The sequence below is a fragment of the Leucopleurus acutus genome, assembly GCF_964270905.1.
Source record: "Leucopleurus acutus genome assembly, chromosome: 4".
NCBI lineage: Eukaryota > Metazoa > Chordata > Mammalia > Artiodactyla > Delphinidae > Leucopleurus > Leucopleurus acutus.
In genome coordinates, this window is record NC_139146.1 from 133148923 (window position 1) to 133170715 (window position 21793).

The following is a 21793-nucleotide window of genomic DNA, read 5'->3' on the forward strand; positions in this document are numbered from 1 at the left end:
ACTTTGGGAAAATTTTGAATATGGCTTGCGGTTCAGCTTTGGTCCAGGGAAATACGAAATTAAGGGTCTAGCGTCTGGATCCTTAGAAGGCTTAATATTAAAGGGGCAGGTTCTGACAAGTTCAGAGGAAAAGGGAGTTGGGAAAGTTTAAGAGAAAAGGGGAAGGTTAGTGAGAGAATTAGTATGGGGGAATTGAAGGAATAGAGGAGGTGTAGGCAGCACAGAAGGGAAGGAGGAAGAGGGCACCAGAGGTGGAGTCTGGCCACCAGCAGCTGAGGGAGGGAGAGAAGACGATGCCTGAGGTGGCGCCTCAGACAGCCAAGGAAGATAGAGCCTGAGGCTCCAGGAGCCATTGTATCTTTCCTTAATCATTTGTTCGCCTCAGTTAATCTTAAAATTTTATTTTGCAGAGAGGCAATTTTAGACCCCTGATAATGTTGAGAAACTTCAAAATACCAATCAAACTAAACATTGCACTCAGTTCTGGAAATTTTTGAGCTATTGTAGTCCAATTCAGTGCTAAGGAAATTAAGTTAGGGATTTCAAAAGTTCTTTGTAATAGCCATTTCTATTCTACATTGCTTTTGGTCAGGTTGGTCCATTTAGTTAGAAATGTGCCTGAGGAAGGACCTTGGCTTTTAAACAAAATCATCTGGAGTCCTCCTAGGGGGTGGGTACCCTCAAAATATTTAGATAACTAGGATCCCATTTCTCAGTTTTTCTCTGGAGTAAAAGAACAATTTCCAAACAGCTTACAGCACAAACTGCTCAATTCAAACAGCTTGCAGGCTAATCCCAGCCAGTTCGAAGAAGACAGCTTGGTTTTAGAAGGAGCCAGGCCAAAGACTTTTACAGCCAATTTCCATAGGACAGCCCCTTCCAAAGGAGGAGGATGAAGAAAACTGGAACAGTTTCAGAGAAACAGCCCCTGTTCCCGAATGAATGGGCCAAAGGTGTTTTCAGTCAGATTTGGTTGAAACAGTCTGATCTCAAAATTAGACTGACCTGCCAGATGAGTACTCATATACAAAACAAAGCCTTAACCAAAGAGATGAAACCTTAAAATAGATCCCGAAAAAAGCCTGGAGAGCTTCAAATGCAAAGAGGGCGTGTGCTGAGATCCAAGAGAAAGACTTTCAAACTCCAGGGTCAGTGAGAAAGCAGTGAGTGACAGTGGGTTCAATGGTGGGTACTGCACCTGTTTGCTTACCAGCCTTGGAACCATTGGGGGTCTTTTCTTGTCCCCGTAGAGGCCACCAACATGTTGCTCTGAAATAAATAGTCTGCCAGATATTGCTCCAGCAAAGATGGGTTTACTTAGGATCAGCAGAGAATTGCAATTCAGAGTCTGCAACCATGGCAAGCCAAGTGCAAGTTTCCACACTGAAGTGAAGTAGCACACTTTTACAGAGAGGAAAAGGAAGTTGGGAGGGCTATAGTAAACAGAGAGGCCGTGGCTTTTCATTGCCTGAGTCCTTGCCAAGAAAGGAGACTTTCTTCTTCTTCTTGGGCTCCGTTATGGTCACAGGGTGTGAGAACTTCCCCTTCTGGTCTCCCAAATCTGTTTAATTGAGATTTCTGTTTATTAATTTTTTATGCTTCTGAGAAGTGAGGTCTGGTTAAGAGGATTGAAGAGTTTTGGTTAATTTAAATTTCACAGTACTCACTATCCTCTTTATCAAACTTTCTGGACAAATATATGTGGTAATTTTGTATTTTGAATATATGGCTCTTCCTTTATCATGAGAATTTATTGTCACTCGTGGTGCTTTCAGGATTTGGAGTGGATCAATTACGAGACGACAATCTAGAAACTTATTGGCAGTCAGATGGCTCCCAGCCTCATTTAGTGAACATCCAATTCAGGTAATATATTTTTGAATTTTTCAATTTGTATAGGTTATAAGTAGACAAATTGATTTTATTTACATAAAATTTAAAGAAATATAGAAATTATATTGAAATGCACTTAACTCAGCTTTTTATAAGCCTTAGAGATTACTTTTCGACTCAACTAGATTATGTTTTAAGTTTATTGTCTTATCCTTTATGAATTCTTTTTTTATTTAATCAACATTTTTTATTGAAGTATACTTGATTTACAATGTTAGTTAATTTCTGTTGGACAGCAAAGTGATTCAGTTATACATTCATTTTTTTAAATATTCTTTTCCATTATGGTTTATCATAGGATATTGAATATAGTTCTCTGTGCTATACAGTAGGACCTTGTTGTTTGCTTTATGAATTCTTTGTGGTACTTTACACAGTTCCTTTTATGTAGATATTTCTCATATATACTTTTCAATATGATTTATTTCAGAAAAGTATGCTTTGCGTATGACCCAATGCAATGCCTTAATGCATTGCGTTAAGTACACCAGGAGTGATGATAAAAAATTTATTCTAACTTATTACTTCTAAGGACACTTTCAGTTTTGAAATGCTTACTTTTGGGGGGAAATGGAAAACCGCCATATGTTTGTCATTTGCTTTGAATTTATTGACAGGTGGAAACCAGTTAACTTGCTTATCTTGCTCCATTTACACCATCTATTTTAACATTCTGTAGCATTGTATTTCTAGTTTGTTTTTATTGTCCTAGGATACAGATCAGCACATTTCTTATGAAAAAGCCCAATAGCAAATATTTTAGGCCTTGTGTGCTAGCTGGTCTGTGTTGCAGCTACTCATTAATGTCATTATAGCATGAAAGCAGCTGTAGGCAATGCATAATGACTGAATTTAGCTGTTCTAATTAAACTTTATCTTACAAATGTAGGTGGTGGGCAGGTTTCAGCCAGTTGGCTGTAGTATGCCAATTCCTGTCCTAGGGTATTAAATATGTATACACCAGAAATGAAGGTAGCAGCTAATATTTTTTTAAAGACTTTAAATACCAGATATTTTGCTAAATGCCTTCCCTATTTATTTCCTTTAGCCTTTACAGCTATTTTTATCTTTATTTTGTAGTCTTAGAAGCAGATATTTAGATAAATCTCTTGTAACTTGCTCTAGGTATCTCATATAAGTTGAATCATAAAATATTTGTCCTTTTGTTTCTAGCTTAACTTAGCATAATGTTTTCATGGTCCAACCATGTTGTAGCATATATCAGAATTTCATTCCTTCTGAATAATATTCCATTGTATGTATATAGCACATTTTGTTTATTATCAATGGACATTTGGATTGTTTCCATCTTATGGCTATTGTGACTAATGCTGCTATGAACAATGATGGACAAATATCTATTTGAGTCCTGGCTTTCAGTTCTTTTGCACATATACCCAGAAGTAGAGTTGCTGGATCAAATGGTGATTCTATGTTTAATTTTTCGAAATACCACCATACTGTTTTCCACAGCAGCTGCACCATTTTACATCCTGAACAGCAATATACAAGAGTTCTGATTTTTCCACATCCATACCAACACTTGTTTTCTATTTTTTGATAATAGCCATTGTAATGGGTGTGAAGTGGTATCTCATGGTTTTGATTTGCATTTCTCTAATGATCAGTGATGTTGAGCCTCTTTTCATGTGCTTATTGGCCATTTGATATCTTTTTTGGAGAAATGGCTAAGTCCTTTGCCCATTTTTGAATTGGGTGTTTTGGTTTTTTGTTGATTTTTAGGAGTCCTATATGTATTTTGGATATTAGTCCCTTACCAGATACATGATTTCCAAATATTTTCTCCCATTCTGTGGATTGCCTTTTTATAAAAGTGCTTAATTTTGATGAACTCATTTTGTCTAGTTTTTATGCCTTTGTTGTCATATATCCTTGTTTAGTTTTTAAATCCTTTTTTATAAGTTACTGGTTTTGAGTTACTAATATTTTGTTGAAAAATTTTATGTTTATATTCTTGAGGGATATTAGTTTATCGTTTTCATTTATTGTAATATCTTAGTCTGATTTTATTACTGGGTAATATTGGCCTGATAAAATGAGTTGAGAAGTGTTTCTGCCTCTATTTTTCTTTTTCTTTTTTTTAAACCATTTTTTAAAAATTGAAGTATAGTTAATTTACAATATTGTGTTAGCTTCAGGTATACAGCAAGGTTATTCGGATTTACATATATATATATATATATTCTTTTTCAGATTCTTTTCCATTATAGGTTATTACAAGACATTGAATATACTCTGTGCTATACTGTAGGCCCTTGTTTATCTATTTTATACATAGTAGTGTGTATATGTTAATCCCAAACTCCTAATATATCTTCCCTCCCCTCCCCCCCAACCCCACTATCGCTTCTGGTAACCGTGTTTGTTTTCTATGTTGGTAAGTCTATTTGTTTTGTAAATAAGTTCATTTATACCATTTTTAAGATTCCACATATAAGTGATATCATATGATCTTTGTCTGACTTACTTCCCTTGATATAATAATCTCTAGGTCTATCCATGTTGCTACAAATGGCATTATTTCATTCTTCTTTATGGCTGACTAATTTTCCATTGTGTATATATACCACATCTTCTTTATCCATTCATCTGTCTTTAGATATTTAGGTGGCTTCCATGTCTTGGCTATTGTAAATAGTGCTGTAGTGAACATTGGGATGAATGTATCTTTTTGAATTACAGTTTTCTCCAGATATATGCCCAGAAGTGGGATTGCTGGATCATATGGTAACTCTATTTTTAGCTTTTTAAGGAACCTCTGTACTGTTCTCCATAGTGGCAGCACCAATTTACATTCCCACCAACTGTGTAGGAGGGTTCCTTTTTCTACACACCCTCTCCAGCATTTATTATTTGTAGATTTTTCTAATGATGGCCATTCCAACTGGTATAACGTGATACCTTATTATAGTTTTGATTTGCGTTTCTCTAATAATTAGCAATATTGAGGATCTTTTCATGTGCCTGTTGGGCATCTGTGTGTCTTCTTTGGAGAAATATCTGTTTAGGTCTTATGCTCATTTTTTAATTGGGTTGTTGTTTTTCTGTTATTAAGCCATATGAACTGTTTGTATTTTGGAAGTTAATCCCTTGTTGGTAGCATCATTTGCAAATGTTTTCTCCCAGTCTGTAGGTTGTATTTTCATTTTGTACATGGTTTCCTTTGCTGTGCAAAAGTTTTTAAGTTTAATTAGGTCCCTTTTATTTTTGTTTTTATTTCCATTACTTGAGGAGATGGATCCAAAAAAATCTTGCTGCGATGTATGTCAAAGAGTGTTCTGCCTATGTTTTCCTCTAAGAGTTGTACAGTATCTGGTCTTACATTTAAGTCTTTAATCCATTTTGAGTTTACTTTTGTATATGTTGTTAGAGAATAGTCTAGTTTCATTCTTTTATATGTAACTGTCCAGTTTTCCCAGCATCACTTATCTTTTCTCCATTGTATATTCTTGCCTCCTTTGTCGCAGATTAATTGACCATAAGTGCATAGGTTTATTTCTGGGCTTTCTATCCTGTTCCATTGATCTATATGTCTATTTTTGTGCCAGTACCATGCTATTTTGATGACTATAGCTTTGTAGTATAGTCTGAAGTCAGAGAGTGTGATTCCTCCAGCTCCATTCTTCTTTCTCAAGATTGTTTTGTCTATTTGGAGTCTTTTGTGTTTCCATGCAAGTTTTAAAATTTTTTGTTCTAGTTCTGTAAAAAATGCCATTGGTAATTTGATAGGGATTGCACTGAATCTGTAAATTGCCTTGGGTAGTATGGTAATTTTAACAATATTGATTCTTATAATCCAAGATATCTTTCCATCTGTTTGTGTTGTCTTCAGTTTCTTTCATTAGCATCTTATAGTTTTTGGAGTATAGGTCTTTTGCCTCCTTAGGTAGGTTTATTCCTAGGTATTTTATTCTTTTTAATGCGATGGTAAATGGAATTGTTTCCTTAATTTCTCTTTCTGATCTTTTGTTGTTAGTGTATAGGAATGCAAGAGATTTCTGTGTATTAACTTGGTATCCAGCAACTTTACTGAATTCATTGATTAGCCCTAGTAGTTTTCTGGTAATGTCTTTGGGATTTTCTATATATAGTATCATGTCATCTGCAAACAGTGACAATTTTACTTCTTCTTTTCCAATTTGTTTTCCTTTTATTTCTTTTTCTTCTCTGATTGCTGTGGCCAGGACTTCCAAAACTATGTTGAATAAAGGTGGTGAGAGTGGGCATCCTTGTCTTGTTCCTGATCTTAAAATCTTTTAGCTTTTTACCGTTGAGTATGATGTTAGCTGTGGGTTTATCATATATGGCCTTTATTACATTGAGGTATGTTCCCTCTATGCTCACTTTCTGAAGAGTTTTTAACATAAATGTTTGTTGAATTTTATCAAAAGCTTTTTTTCAACTATTAAGATGATCGTATGGTTTTTATTGTTCAATTTGTTAATGTGGTATATTACATTAATTTGTGGATGTTGAAAAATCCTTGCATCCCTGAGATAAATCCCACTTGATCATCGTGTATGATCCTTTTAATGTATTGTTGGATTCTCTTTGCTCTTTTCTCTTTGTTGAGGATTTTGGCATCTATGTTCATCAGTGATATTGGCCTGTAATTTTCCTTTATTGTGGTATCTTTGTCCAGTTTTGGTATCAGAGTGATGGTGTCCTCATAGAATGAGTTTGGAAGTATTCCTTCCTCTGCAATTTTTTGGAATAGTTTCAGAAAGGTAAGTGTTAACTCTTCTCCAGATGTTTGGTAGCATTCACCTGTGCAGCCATCTGGTCCTAGACTTTTGCTTGTTGGGAGTTTTTAAATTACTGATTCAATTTCAGTACTGGTAATTGGTCTGTTCATATTTTCTATTTCTTTTTGGTTCAGTCTTGGGAGATTGTACCTTTCTAAGAATTTGTTCATTTCTTCTAGGTTGTCCATTTTATTGGTGTATAGTTGCTTGTAGTAGTAGTCTCTTATGATTCCTTGTATTTTGTGGTGTCAGTTGTAACTTTTCCTTTTTCTTTTCTGATTTTATTGATTTAGGCCCTCTCCCTTTTTTTCTTGATGAGTCTGGCTAAAGGTTTATCAATTTTGTTTATCTTTTCAAAGAACCAGTTTTTAGTTTCATTCATCTTTTCTATTGTTTTTTTTTTAGTCTAAAAGGATTCATATAGAATCACTATTATTTCTTGCTTAGATATTTGATAAAATTCACCATTGAAGCTATCTGTTCCCAGAGTTTTCTTTATGTGAAGTTGTTGGGTTTTTTAATTAAACATATGTCTTATTTCTTTAATTGATTTTCTATTCTTGAATCAGTTTTTTTTTTGCCATAGCACAGATTTTCTCTTTAATTACCAATTTTTCTCCCATGTTCATTGAGACATTTCTCCCCCCAGAAAAATATAGTTCTTTTATGCCTCAGTTGTCAGCAGATTTTTTTATTTTTTATTTTTTTAATTTAATTTTTATTTTATATTGGGGTATAGTTGATTTACAATGTTGTGTTAGTTTCAGGTGTATAGCTAAGTGACACAATTATAAATATATATATATCCATTCTTTTTCAGATTCTTTTCCCATATAGGTTATTACAGAATATTGAGTAGAGTTCCCTGTGCTATACAGTAGATCCTTGTTGATTATCTGTTTTATGGAATCAGTTTGATAATTTGTTTTTTTCAAAGAACTTGTCCATTTTATCAAAATTATCTAATTTATTGACCCAAAGTTGTTACTAGTATTCAGTTATTACAATATTGTGATTTATAAGAAGAATACATGGTTATTCAGATGTCTCATATATACTTGGTCTTTGTTCATAGTTCCTGGCTCACAGCTCCCCAAACCCTTGGAATTTCCTGAATTTTAAGAGCAATGGGGTAATATTTGACTTCTTGCTCTCAGGCTCTTGAAAACACTTTAGGGAAGGTGACTTTTGGATTCCACTCAAGGGTGGGAGCTGGTTGTGGGGAGAACCAGCCGTGTGATTAGCAGGTTGGAACTTTCAGTTCCACCCCCTGATTTCCAGGGAAGGGAGACAATGTTTTCCAGTATGTTCACATTATTATTTCCTATTGCATATGCTCTTCTTCAGCTTTGCTACTAGTTAATCAAGAGACATCTATGTCTCCCCTCTTGAAACTGGTCAGGCCTTTGTGGATTTCTTGTCTAATAGAGTACGAATGTTATGATACTGTTATTTCTAAGGCTTGATCATAAAAGGCAATCTGCCTTGTTCTCTCGTTTATGTGATTCTCTCCCTTGATACCCATCTACCATGCTGTGAGAAAACACACATCAAATGGAGAAGTCCATAAAAAAAGTGAATCAAAACCCAAGCTGTCAGCTAGGCTCCCAGCTGACAAGTGTCACCAGCTTACCGCCATGTTAGTGAGCTGTCTTGGAAGCAGGTCCTTCACCTCTGAAGTCAAATAGCCACACCCAGTGCTGTGTGGAGCCTTCCCCTCTGGGCCCTGCCCGAATTCCAAATTCATAAACAAAATAATGATTATTTTTTTAAGCCACTAAGTTTTGAGGTAGTTTGTTATATACCTATAGGTACATATTTATGTTTTCTCTTTTTAAATTATTATTTTTTAATTCCATCATCTCAGTCTTTTCTATATCTGTCTTAATTGACTGATTTTTCCTCATTATGGGTCATATTTTTCTGATTCTTTGCAGTAATTTTTGATTAGATGCCAGATATAGTAAATTTTACCATGTTGAGTGTTGGATTTTGTTTATAAAGACGATTAGACTTTGTTCTGGTAGGCAGGTAAGTTCTTAAGAATCAACTTGATCTTTTTGAGGCTTCATTTTAAGCCCCTTTACTGTGGTCTAGAGTACCTTTTACTCTAGGGTAGAAGTCAGCAAACTTTTTGTAACGGGGTAGATAGTAAATATTTTAGGCCTCGCGAACTATGTTTTAAGCTGTGGCAACTGCTCAGCTTTGCTGTTGTAGTGCAAAGGCAGCTATGGACAATATGTAAGTGAGTGGGTGTTGCTTTGCTTCAATATTACTTTTTTTACAAAAATAAATGGTCGGTCACATTTGGCCTCTGAGCCATGGTTTGCTGATCCCTGCTCAAGGGCAGCGAGCCTCCAATTTTTTTTGGTTTTGGTACCACTTTAAACTTTTATTGAGGTCTCCAAAGATCTTCTGTCTACTTTTTATATCCTCTCAGTATTTACCATATTGGAAATTATAGCTGAGGAATTTTAAAGTATCTATTTATTCATCTAAAGTTAAATAATTAACCTATTATTATGTTAACATAAATACCATTTTTAGATGAAAAATAACTGTCTCTTCCAAAATAAAAAATAGTGAGAAGAGTGTTATTGTTTTACTTTTTTTGTGAATCTCTTTAGTGTCTGGCTTCAGAGGAGACAGCTGGAGTCACACATATGCTTCTTCATTAAATCTTTTACAGTATCCCGTGTCAGATCACATCTGGAAAACTCCACTGTATACTCATAAAAGAATGATTCTGAAAAAGGCAAGTAACATCTTAGTGTTATTAGGAAAATAGTTGTGACCTTGTTGGTGCCCTGAAAGGATCTTGAAATCCCCTACACATCCCCAATAGATCCCCAGACCACTCTTTTTTTTTTTTTTTTTTTTGCGGTACGCGGCATGTGGGATCTTCCCGGACGGGGGCACGAACCCGTGTCCCCTGCATTGGCAGGTGGACTCTCAACCACTGCGCCACCAGGGAAGCCCCCCAGACCACTCTTTAAGATCACTTCTCTTGGGCAAGATTAGCCTCATGGAATACAAAGGCTTGATCCTTCTGGGATCTCAAATGAATGTCCTAGACATTTGAGGAGCTATTTGGATTCTCCACTTTGGTTATCAGGAACTCTAATGTTTGCTTACTCTGTGCAAAGCTCTGGGAATTGTTTGGCTTACTGTTTCTCAGTAATTGTTCTTCCCCCAGCAACTGTTCTTTGCATGTCTTTGTGGAGTTTCACCCTATCTATGCCTGTGTAGATTGGTGTTCAAAGACTCAAGGGGACTCCAGGCAGATTTTTGGAGTTTTTTCTCAGTATAGCTCCTTCCTCAGTTCAGTGAGACTGCAAGATTCTTTTAGGCTTTTCTCTGCCTGCATAGCAGTTGAGAAATTGCCATCAGTCAGAAAGCCCAGTTATTCATAGGGCTCACCTCATTCGTTTCCTTTCTCTCAGGACTTACAGGCCTTTGCGTCTTGTCATTCAGTGTCTGCAGACGATTGTTCCATATATGTTGTCTGGTATTCTAGTTGTTTATGGTGGGAGGGCAAGTCCTGTATCACAATGTATGTGCTTCCTTCCCACATGCATTGCCACTGGACAAGCAGCATGATTTTCTAAGCAATATTATTTTTAAATTTTACCATGAGATAAAATTTATAAATAATTTTAAAAGGCTTTATGGAATAACAGTTTTAACTTTATGGGAGGTCACAGTTTCCTTCTCAAATCTAATGAAACTACATATATAGCATAAGTTATACATATGATTTCTGGGGCTACATAGACCCAAGGGTAAGAACCCATGATGTAGCTCAAATTTAAAGAATTATAAACATCTACATGTTACTGTTAAATGGTGTTAATGACAATGCTGGATAAGCTAAGTACAATTAATTAATAGGAAGGTTATAGTAGTTAAGATCATATGAGGCAGGCAGATACATGCGTAAACTACAACACTGCCCACCTACTAGCTTTGTGACCTTAAGCCAGTTATTAACCTGAGTGTTACTTTTTTTTTTTAATCAGTAAATAGAGGTGATAATAGTTCCTGTATCACAAGGTTAAGGAGTCAATGAGATAATACATATAAAGCATTGCTTCTGGGCCAGACACAGAGTATTCACTTATTCACTTGCTATTTCTGCTGTTGCTGCTGTGTTTATAATCATTAGTGTTATTATTATTCTTTGCCTCTCTAACCTAACCCTGGTAATCTTGTAGATTCAGCGACTAAGTTATCCTGAATTTAATAACTTAGAGATGAAATTATTCTAAGCAAAAAGTTTGGTCCTTTAGATCTGCTTTTGTTTAAAAAAAAAAGAAAGAAAGAAATCCTTAAGGGTAATCTTCATGATCTTTGATCTCTCCATGATAAGAAAGACCTTTCACTGCCTGTTTATGGCTGGTGCATCAGAGAAAAGATCTTTTGTATGCCCTTCAAAATTTCCCCTTCTTTCTTGCCCTTCCCCTCCTGTCTCCTTCCTGGCGCAGCAGACAGAGAAGGATGTCAGTTTGATACCGCTGGCCTCTTTTGAAAACCTGGTAATGGTATTTATCCTGTCAGCAATTCCTGAGTATTTAGCGTTTTACATCTTGATCTGTCTTTATTATTTGAGGAAAAGTCCTTAACTTTCCCCATTCCTTTCTGATGAAAAGCTTGAGCTATAGAAGTTTGGTCCCCTCACTAAGAGCTATAGATCCCCTGCTGTTTTTATAGACTGACTTTTTACACAGGCTACTTCTGTTCAAGGAGCTCGTTATTAAGTGAGTGCCAGTTTATATCAGATCTTAACTTTTAAAGCACGTTTAAATAGACTTCTTTATGGTTTTTTGGTTGATATTTAAATTGCCTGTTTTTTCCCCCTAATGACCACAATAATACATGCTTATTTTGAAACATTAATCAGAAAATATAGGAATCATAAAGAAAAAAATAAGTTTCACAACATCAAAATAGTCACTTTTACTATTTTTGTATGATTCTATCTAGACCTTTTTCTATACATATGTAGGTTTATATGACTTTAAAATTTTTTTTGTTTTTCCCAAAATGCAATCCTTTTTTATATTCTGTTTTGTAATCTGCTTTTTTTCCCTACTGTAACTACATATCTATGTGTATCTTAAATAGTTGTGTAGTACTTCATTAAATTGGGTATATTGTAATCTGTTTAATTCTGTATTGAGATGGACATTTAGGTTGTTTATAATTTTTCCGTAATTTAACTGCAGAACAATAAAGATTTCTCTTCATCTGCTTTAGAGTAGTGTTATTATTGTCTTTTAATACATTCTTAGAAGTTGAATTTGTGAGTCAAAGGCTTTGTACTTACTAAATGGCTATGAAAGTAACTTTTTCTAATCAAATTTGGGTATTATCAGTTATTATCATATTTCCCAATATGATAAAAGACTAATATCTATGTATGTTTTAATTTCTCTTTCTTTGATTATTAGAGATTGAACATATTTTCATGTTTTCTGGCCACTTGCAGTTTTCTGAGATTAATTTTTTTATGTAGTCTTGGCTTATTTTTCTAAGATATGTATGTTTTAAAAACAGAATTTTATTTCTTGCATTAAGTAATAAGATTATAGTTTCTGTTTTTTTAAACATTTTTCTTTTTGCTAGAATTAGTTTCTCACTTAGCTATTTTCAAGTATTAACATAGGAACTTAAGTAATTAACTACTAACTAGTAAAGAAAAACAAGCTTGTTAGAATAATTCCTTTGTCTAAAATACAAATGAGAACTGAAAACTCTTAATGCTTGTTTGCAGTCTAAGGTACCTATTTTGGCTAAACTGTTTCTTTTTTGCTTACATCTGTTTCTTGACCATGTTCTAGGTAAGAGATGTCTGTAAAAGTATAACATGTGTATCTATTTTTTCATATGTTCTTCATTTTCATCATTGTTAAAATTAAAGAACATGGAAATTATTGATTCAAACACTCATTTTAGCAAACTATATGACTTAAAATCAGAAGGTAACGTGTTTTGTATATAATCTTTCCACATGACAAAAGGCTTGTTGTTTTTACTTTATTGCTTTTAGAAGAAAAACAACAGTGAAGACATTATGTATTTATGCAGACTACAAATCTGATGAAAGCTATACTCCAAGCAAGATCTCAGTCAGAGTAGGAAATAATTTTCACAATCTTCAAGAGATTCGGGTATGTCTTTAAAATTTTTTAAAATATTTTGTCCTGTAATGTTTGCTCTTTAGAAGATGGTCACTTTTGACATTAAACAGATTAAAATGTTAATATATAAAAGGAAAATTGTTAATATTTTACAGAACATATTTTAAATTTTTTATATTTTTAATTTTCTTTTGAATTCTGAATGTCATCTTTATTTTTTTCCCAACATCTTATTATGGAAATTTTCAGACATACAGAAAATCTGAAAGATTTAAATAGAGAACTTCAACATACTTATATCCTAGATTCTACTGTTGTTAGTGTTTTGCAATATTTGCTTTATTATAATCTGTCCATTATCTAATTTTTATGTCCATTTCCAAATAAGTTGCAGATATTTATACACATCACCCCAAATGCTTTAACATGGTATACGATAACTGGAATTATTAATATTTGCTTAAGGTTTATTTTTTAAGGTAAAATTTATATAAATTTTGCATAAATCTTAAGTATATCATTGGTGAGTTTTGACAAATGCATACATCTGTGTAACCCCAACTCTTGTTAAAATTTAGAACATTTCCATTACCCCAGAAAATTCCCTCATATTCCTTCCCAGTCAATCTCCATCTCTATCCTAGCCTTAGAGGTAACTCTTGTTGCGATTTTGTTTATTCATTCATTCATTCATTCCATAGATCAGTTTTGCCTGTTCTAGAATATCATATAAATGAAATCATACGGGGTATACTTTTATGTAAGACTTCTTTCACTCAGCCTAATTTTTTTGAGATTCATCTATGTTGTTGCATGTATCAGTACTTCATTCTTTTTGCTTCCTGAGTTGTAATCCATTGTTTGAATATATCACAATTTATTTATCCTCTGATAACTTTTTGAAGACAGTAAGACAGTGCTTTTGTGACCTGAATTTTATTAATCCCCAAATATTTACATTTCAGAGATATCTTCAATGATTTTGAAATGTATACTTGGAAAGTTCTGGCCCTTAGCATTTTTTCTTTTCAGAAAATCATTGAGCTCAAATAATCATTAAAATCTTTTCAATTAGGTGGTTCTGAGAGATCTGGGAAGGATGTGTGATTTTTGAAAGACTTCCAGTTACTTTGTGGCCTGGACTCTTATTTGACTTAGTGTTTATATTTAGATTCTATCTCTAGAATCTAAATATTTGTATTTCTTCCCTGAGTTAGTGATAAAATGCTTAATAAAAATCACATATACTTTCATTGCTTTCTCATTAAGTGCAGTGCTGTTCTCTTGTGAAATCTGCTTATGTGTGAACAAATAATAAGTAAGGACATTGTCCACAAGTACTTTTTGTTGTTTTGTCCTTCTTTGAGGTAAGTTCATCACTTCTTGAGAGGATTAGCTGGTTTTCTTCCAGTTATCTTCCTTTACTTTTAAAGAATAATCCTATAAATTTTCTTGAGAACTAATCTGGTTTTAAAAAATTGTCATAAATTATATAATCTTCTAGTTTAAAAACATTTCTTATTTTGTCTGACAGACTATACTGGTTAATATGTTCTTCCCATGCTTGAATAAATTCATAAATAGATCAGCTCTTAATTTTATTTAAATTTTTTTTCATTTTTCACTTGTTTCATTCAGAATCTTTTAAATTCTTTTTGTTATCATAATCATATTGGACCATTTGCTAGACCTTCTTTTAGTCGTGTATTTGATACATTTAATTAGTGCTTAGTGCTTAAAGACTTGAGATATTTACTTCTTATACTTTAATTGTTAAATGTTTTATATTTATCACATGATTGGGTCACTCATATTGAGAAGCTTTTAGGGCGCAGAGTCAGCTTGTTTGGGTTTACAACTAAAGATTTGTCATATACTTCTTCAGAGAGGTTGAAATACGTGAAACACTAGAAATAAAAGGTTTTATTCCAAGATATGTGTGGTATATATTTGTAATGTCCACTAGATGTCACCATTGTCCTGTAATTGCTGGTCTCATAAGCTTAGTGATAAGTTCAAGACCTTAAGTAGTCTTAGTTGTACTAGTTTTTCCTAGAGTATATATATTCAAAAATTCTTTAATTCATTTTGGGAACTATACATCTTCATATCTGATCTAGATTTAGATCAGATTTATGTATTAAATTTATGTATTAAATATATGTTTGTATTTTGTAAATTAGAGAAACCTTAAATGATATTTGGACCATTGTAGAATACTTTTAATCTAGTCTTTGCTTCTATGATTTAAGTCATGAAACATTGGTCATGTAGAATAAGGGCTCTCTTAAATAGTCTCTTAATTTTATTCTAAGTGTAGTGACCACATAGCCTCATGAGACCAGTAATACTAAATATTACCAGGTGATAATGTAAGTTGTTTTCCTGAAAAACTTAATGAACCTACTGCTTTTCTGCCACAGTTCTCACTAAGGAACCATAATTTTTGGATTTTGCTTTAAAATATTAGTGCTGCCTTTGCAGCTCATGGTATAAAGAATACTTTTATCTTTAATTATACATCTTTATATGTGATTTACTCTGTGTACTGTTTTTCTTTTATAAGTTTAAGAAATTAAGAATCTGATAGCACTTTGTTTTTTAAGGAAAGATAAGCAGATCATCATCTAAATTGTTACTATAGAAAAGTCTTTGCTTTTTCTAACTTATATACTAAGATGAGAGATTAAAATAGTGTGAACTTTTATGAGGTTTTTAGAACCATCATTTTATTAGTTATAGGCCTGATTGACTAAGTGGAAAATCCAACGAAATCTTTTTATATTTTTCCATGGATGCTTTCCCACTGGAGGGTGTAGTGTGTACTGGAGTGTTTTAATAGGTTTTCCCTTTTTACTAGAAATCATGGATTTGTTTACTTGAAACACTCTAAAACCTACTTTCTTTAACTTTATTATTGATTTGAAATAGCAACTGTTAAAAAATTATAGTTCAGGGTGAGGAAAGCTAATAGGTTACCCTACTTATTCAAAAATTATTGGTTTTCTATCATATGTTTCCCTTCATCTCAGTTATGAAACATGATATATCTAGATCTTTGTTACCTCTGTTGAAAAATCTCTACAAAAAGATCAGGCTCTTCCTTTACTATTCTAGAATGCATATTTTAACTTTTATACCTGAGGAGGGGCTTAAAATTAAAACAGAAATGAAGTTTAGACTTTTCTGCCTAACGGATGCAAGATACCAACACTGGGTTTGGCCAATTAGAACATTTTTGGCACCAGAGTTGAATTTATTTACGCTGTTCATTCTACTTTCTTGTTTTCAAAGTTATCTATCCTATGCGAATTGGAAACCAACAACCTAAGAACATTTTATAATATGTTTATAATTTATTGCTTCTGCACAAGAGACTATTTCAATATAGAAGTGAGAATTTAGCATTTCAGAGTCTGTGTCATTATCTTTTGAAAATATTTCATCTCCGTTGTGTTATTTTTATGCCAGAAATCATGTTCATGTTGTCCAGGAAGTTATTTTGGAGATGTTTTTGAATAAAGATATAGTTGCTTATTAAATGTTTAAATCATTTGTATTTTAGCATTATGTTTTGGTTTGATGTTGTTCTTTTCCTTTGCTCTCAGAAGGGAAAATATGTGTGAAGGAAATTTTTTGTTGTTTAGAATGAGGAACCAAAAGAATACTATATATTAAATGTGCCCATTTTAACATTTTAGAATACATCTCCAGCTAAAATCTGAGAAAACTTAAAGTCCTTTTTAATTTTCTAACTAGTTATTTCTCTTTTAAAAAACTGTTGTAGAAATTTTTCTTCTTAAGTATAAAACCAAAGTCATTTATTGGACATATAGTGACAGCTCTCAAAATTATTTCTATACAGTTTATGAAAAACAACTTGGTAACTTAAGGTTAAGCAGATGTTTTCAGCATATGTGAAAGTTGTCCTTTGGTTCATTGTTAGCATTTTGCTTCTAAAATTTGTAGGATAAAATATGGATGGAGCACAAGATTGAGCACTGAAGTGAATATTAAGCCTTGTTTTCGTCTTCAGATAATCAAGCTGTTACCAAGTGATTTTTTTTTTAAAGAGGAGGCTCGAAACAAGTCTTCAGTGTTAAGAGAGCCGTAATGATATTTTCCTTTTCTTCCATGTGGGTGAGCATTTTGGCTGTCTACCTTGTGTCTTAAATCAGTAGTGTGGCTATGGGAGTCCATATATGGTACTTTGACAGAAGTGGTTAATAAGTCAGCTCTTCTGTTAAAATAACATTTACTATTATAATTTGCCTTCCATTAATGTGTGTGGTAGAGTAAGGAGATGCAGACAAAGGCTCTGACTCTCTCCATTGATCTTAAAATCTACTTATATTTACTTTCTTATGAGGGGCCTATTTTAAACAACTTGTTATAAAGTAGAATGATTTAGGCAGTATCTACAAACATAAATTGGTTTGATAAGACAGAGTGTTTAATTTATTGAGCCTTTGAAAAAAATAGTTTTTATTGAATTTAGCCAATTTAAAAGAAAATATTTTTTAAAATTAATTTTTATAACTAACTTTAGGACATCTTTGAAATGAGTGTAGAATGCTTTGGTGAGGTACACGTAATTTTTAGGCTGGAAATGTCTCTTATCCCTCTCTAAGAGTAACATATGCAATTTAAAAGAATATTCATAATTATAAACATTACTTATTTCTAAAATGGAGTTGAGGTATCTATGCATTTGGGGTATATTTTCTCTTGAAACTAAAATATGTTACACAGTAGAGTATCATATATATTTTTAAGAGAGGAAAACATTCTTGTATCTCTTGTTTTTTGTTTGACCATCAACTTAGACTATAGATTTTTTTGACTAGCCTGGCATTCCTATCTAAGACAGATTCATGCTTTGTTCAGTAAATATTTATTTAGGGGCTGCTAAGTGCCAGGCACTGTGTTAGGTACCTGGGATACAGCAGAGATAAGCATGGTTTCTGCCCTTAAGCACTTCGTAGTCTGGTGGAAGAGACAGGCAAATAAGTCAACAATTACAATATAGTCTAGTAAATACATGCAGGGGGTATGGGAACACAGTGGACTATTAGGAATATTAGTTAAAATTTTTTTTCTAAAAGAGGTGGTGGTTCAACTGAATCTGAAGGATAGATGGAAAGCCTACTCAGGTGGAGAATAAAGTGGAGGTGTTCTAAAAGGGGGCACGGTGAACATAAAGGTATGGGAGCATGAGGGCCTGGCATAATGGCAGAACTGCCAGTAATGTAGTGTGCTTGGAAGCTGGGTAGGTGTGAGGAAGCCGCAAGAAAGACTGGAGAAGTGTTTATTCATTCAACACATTTACTGTGATGGTAATATGGCCTCTGTACATAAGGAATCTACATTCTTGTAGGGAATAAATATATAATTGTTCCATTGAATATACATAGGCGAAAGTCAGATTGTGCTTGCCGTCAGGATTCCAGGGAGTTTAGACTTTAAATGAGGAAACATTGATCAAGTTAAATCTTGGGAATGACGGGGCTGGAGCAGTGTAAAGACCAGGTATATAGTATCCAGGTGCAAATTATGAGGCTTTAACTAAGGTGATGGCGGTTGGGTTCAAGAGGAAGGGATGTGTTTGAAGTAGAATCAAAAGGACTTGTGACTGATTGCTACCTGGGGTTACTGGGAGTGCGGGCAGGTGGTTCAAGGAGGTAGGAGGGGGCATCTAGATTTCTCCTCATGTCTGGCAACTGGTTGGATGTTGTGATTAATCAGAAATGGAATGCAGAGTTAAGGAACACTGGGGGTAGGGATAGAGAGAAAGTTTAAGCTAATGGGATTTATTTTTGCCACTGACTTCTGGTATCTTTTCAGATGGAGGGATTTTACAGTGGGTAGTCAAGTATACGGATCTGAACCTGAGGAAAGAAGTCTAGGTTAGAGGTGTAGATTTGGGAATCATCCATGTGTAAGTAGAAGCTCTGGTGTGAGTTTTGATTTCATTCAGGGAGTGTGTATAGTTGGAAAGAAGAGTACCAGGGCTGGAACTGTGGAAATGCCAATATTCAAGGATAGAAAAAGATCATGCAATGAAAACAGCTGAGAGGAACTGCCAGAGATGAGGGAAAAAAAATCAAGAGAATATGATGTCACAGAAGCTGATAATGGTCAGGAATCTAGTTAGATAGGGACTGAAAAGTTTCCTTCCTAAGCCTGTGTGACATGTTATAATAGGCAATTTATTTAATGCAGTTCTGAACTAAGACAGTTCTTGCAAGTAGTTTAATCACTCTTTGGAGTGATAGTTTCTAAATTTATAGATTTGAGACTAATTAAGTTATTTGCTTTCATAGCAAGAATTCCAGCTTTTCCTATCATACTATTTGTGCCAAGTAAGAAGATTCTGATGGGTATTCTTGGTTTGTTTCATAATTCTTTGAATTGGAAGGTTTTGTACTGCTGATGCATACTTAAAGGGAACTACGAAATTGATGAGGATCCTTTCAAGAGATTGTGCTGTATGGTTGTTCTTTTCAGGTGTTCTTTCACAGCGGTTATGGAAGAACTGCACTCTTTTTTGTTGTTGTTGTTTTGGGGTTTTTTTTGGCAGAGTGACAGTAGTAACAGCCAAGGGCAAAGAAAACAAACAAACGAACAGAATTAGAAAACCTTTTATTAACCCTATGGCAGGATGTAGTACAATAGAAATAGGTACTTTACTTACAACTGTGAAAATGAGATATGGATCATCAACCCCTGTTATATAAGGAAAGCCTACTTGGTATGACCAGGCAAACAGGCCACGGGTGCGCATCTGGCTGAGAACCTAGCGCAGTTTGCCAACAGTAGGCATTTAATAAAATGTTGTCAAATAAATATACCAGTGGTCAGTCCATAGGCTTGTCACTGACCCTTGCTTATGTAGTTGGCTTCAAAAGGATTATCTGAATAAATCTGATCAATTCCTTCTCTCAGAAATTTTTTTTAAAATTTTAATTGCAATAAAAAAATAACATAAGATTTGCTGTCTTAACATTTTTGAGTGTAGTAGCATTACACGGTCCAGTCCAGTAGCGTTAAGTATATTCATACTGTTGTATAACAGATCCCCAGAACTTTTTCATCTGGCAAAACTGCAAATCTGTGTGCATTAAACAACTCCTCCTCAGTTTCCCTTCCCCCAGCCCCTGGTAACCACCAGTCTGCTTTCTGTCTCTGAGTTTGACTACACTTAGATACCTCATATAAGTGAACTCATGCAGTACTTGTCTTTTTATGACTAGCTTATTTCACTTAGCGCAATGTCTTCAAGGTTCATCCAGGTTACAGCATGTGATAGGATTTCCTTCCTTTTTAAGGCTAAATCATATTCCACTATATGTTTATCCATCCATCTGACAATGGACTCTCGGGTTGCTTCCACCTCTCAACTATTGTGAATAAAGCTGCTATGAACATGGGTGGGCAAATATCTCTTTGAGACCCTGCTTTTAGTTCTTTGGAGTATAAACCCAGAAGTGAGATTGCAGAATCACATGGTAATTCTGTTTTTAATTTTTTACCTCTCTCAGAACTATGACTCACAAGAAACAGGCACGTTAGCAGCAAGACTTGATGCAGAAAGATAGTGTTTTGGAGAGGGTGGGTGAGGTGAAGGGCGTTTGCCAACTGAAGCTTTAAAGTTAGAAGAATATAAAGTATGAGGTATGGGAGGAGGCAGGATGGTGTAGAATGACTATAGAGTGGATGTAAAGACAGAGACAACCAGGGGAAAGAAAAATAGGCTGGAACAAGTGGCTGGTGCCCCAACATGCTTCATTTCCTGACCTTTCTCATACCTGGTTGTTTACTTTCCCCTGGGTTCCCATGGATATATAAACTTTTCGGTAAGCCCCCGCTTCCTGTAGAAACTTTTGAGTGAATTTTTATTCTTGGCAACTAAAATGACCCTGAATAGAACAGTAATTGCAACTGAAAGAGCTGCAGCATATCTTGCTGAAAAATACCTGCTGAAAATATTCATCGTAGTTTAAAAATACATCGCATTGAGATGAGCCTACTCAAGAACTTTCATTTTTTTCATCAGCCTCTTATTTTACATGTGGTAAATGAAGAACTAGTAATCTCCAAAACTTAGAGGCAAATAGGTGATCTTTTGATGGGACCAATGTTGCATTCAGAAGAGAAGAATGAGCATGTCTGTTTTGACTTAGATTGGATTGACCATCATAGAATCATTTTTGAATTATTGTGTTCACCATTATTTGTGTTTATTGTTACCTTTGCTGTTTATTAAGTACTTTCTACATATATGTCACTGTGCTAGGCAGTCACCACTCACTATTTCATTTTGTCTTTCCAAAGCTCACGTGGTAATTAGATGTTATTATCATCCCCATATTCAAATCAAGCTGAGGCTTAGAGAGGCGAAATGGATCTTTTGCTGTGTGGCTTGCTCTAAACATGAGAATGTTAGAACTGAAAGAAACTTTAGAGGTAATTTAGTTCATCAGAAGCTCAAATGCTGAGCATACAGGCAGGTAACACAGCACCAAGAATCCATGCCTTATCCAAAGGGGGACAGCTGCTATTCAATTGCAGCCTTTCTTGCCACAGGGAATATAGGCGCAGGGTTGCCAATCTTTTAATTTTTAAAGAGAAATCAGAAATCTGGATTTGAATATGAAATGTCCCCGTTTTAAAAACATGCTAGGCAAACAAGGTATATCCACTGCTGGATGTGGCCACCAGTTAGCAACTTCTAATCAAGTACGATGCCATTATTTACAAATGAGACACCAGGAGGTGAAGCAGGCTGCCCAGCGTCACCCAGCAAGGCAGTGCTTTAGCTGGGAATCAACGTACAACATGTATTCCTTTCATTTTTTTTCTTTAAAAGAAATCACATTAGATTACAAGTTACCAAAACATTTCTTCAAGTTTTTCAGAAAAATCGAAGTGTGTAGCTGGGGAAATGAGCTAGTTAGTGAGTGATAGGATAGATTAACTATTGATTTTTGAAAT

General features: G+C 34.4%; 1 protein-coding gene across 3 annotated transcripts in view; it reads left to right on the forward strand.

Moving 5' to 3' along the window:
- The window catches only part of ANAPC10 (anaphase promoting complex subunit 10), a gene marked incomplete at its 3' end in the record, with an annotated part of 75200 nt that overhangs the window by 15682 nt on the left and 37725 nt on the right, over positions 1 to 21793 (forward strand). For all 3 annotated transcript variants that reach the window (XM_082838925.1, XM_082838926.1, XM_082838924.1), the window contains exons 3-4: positions 1776 to 1866; positions 12709 to 12829. In XM_082838925.1, the coding sequence (XP_082695051.1) occupies positions 1776 to 1866; positions 12709 to 12829 (212 nt within the window). The remainder of the gene's footprint in view (positions 1 to 1775; positions 1867 to 12708; positions 12830 to 21793) is intronic.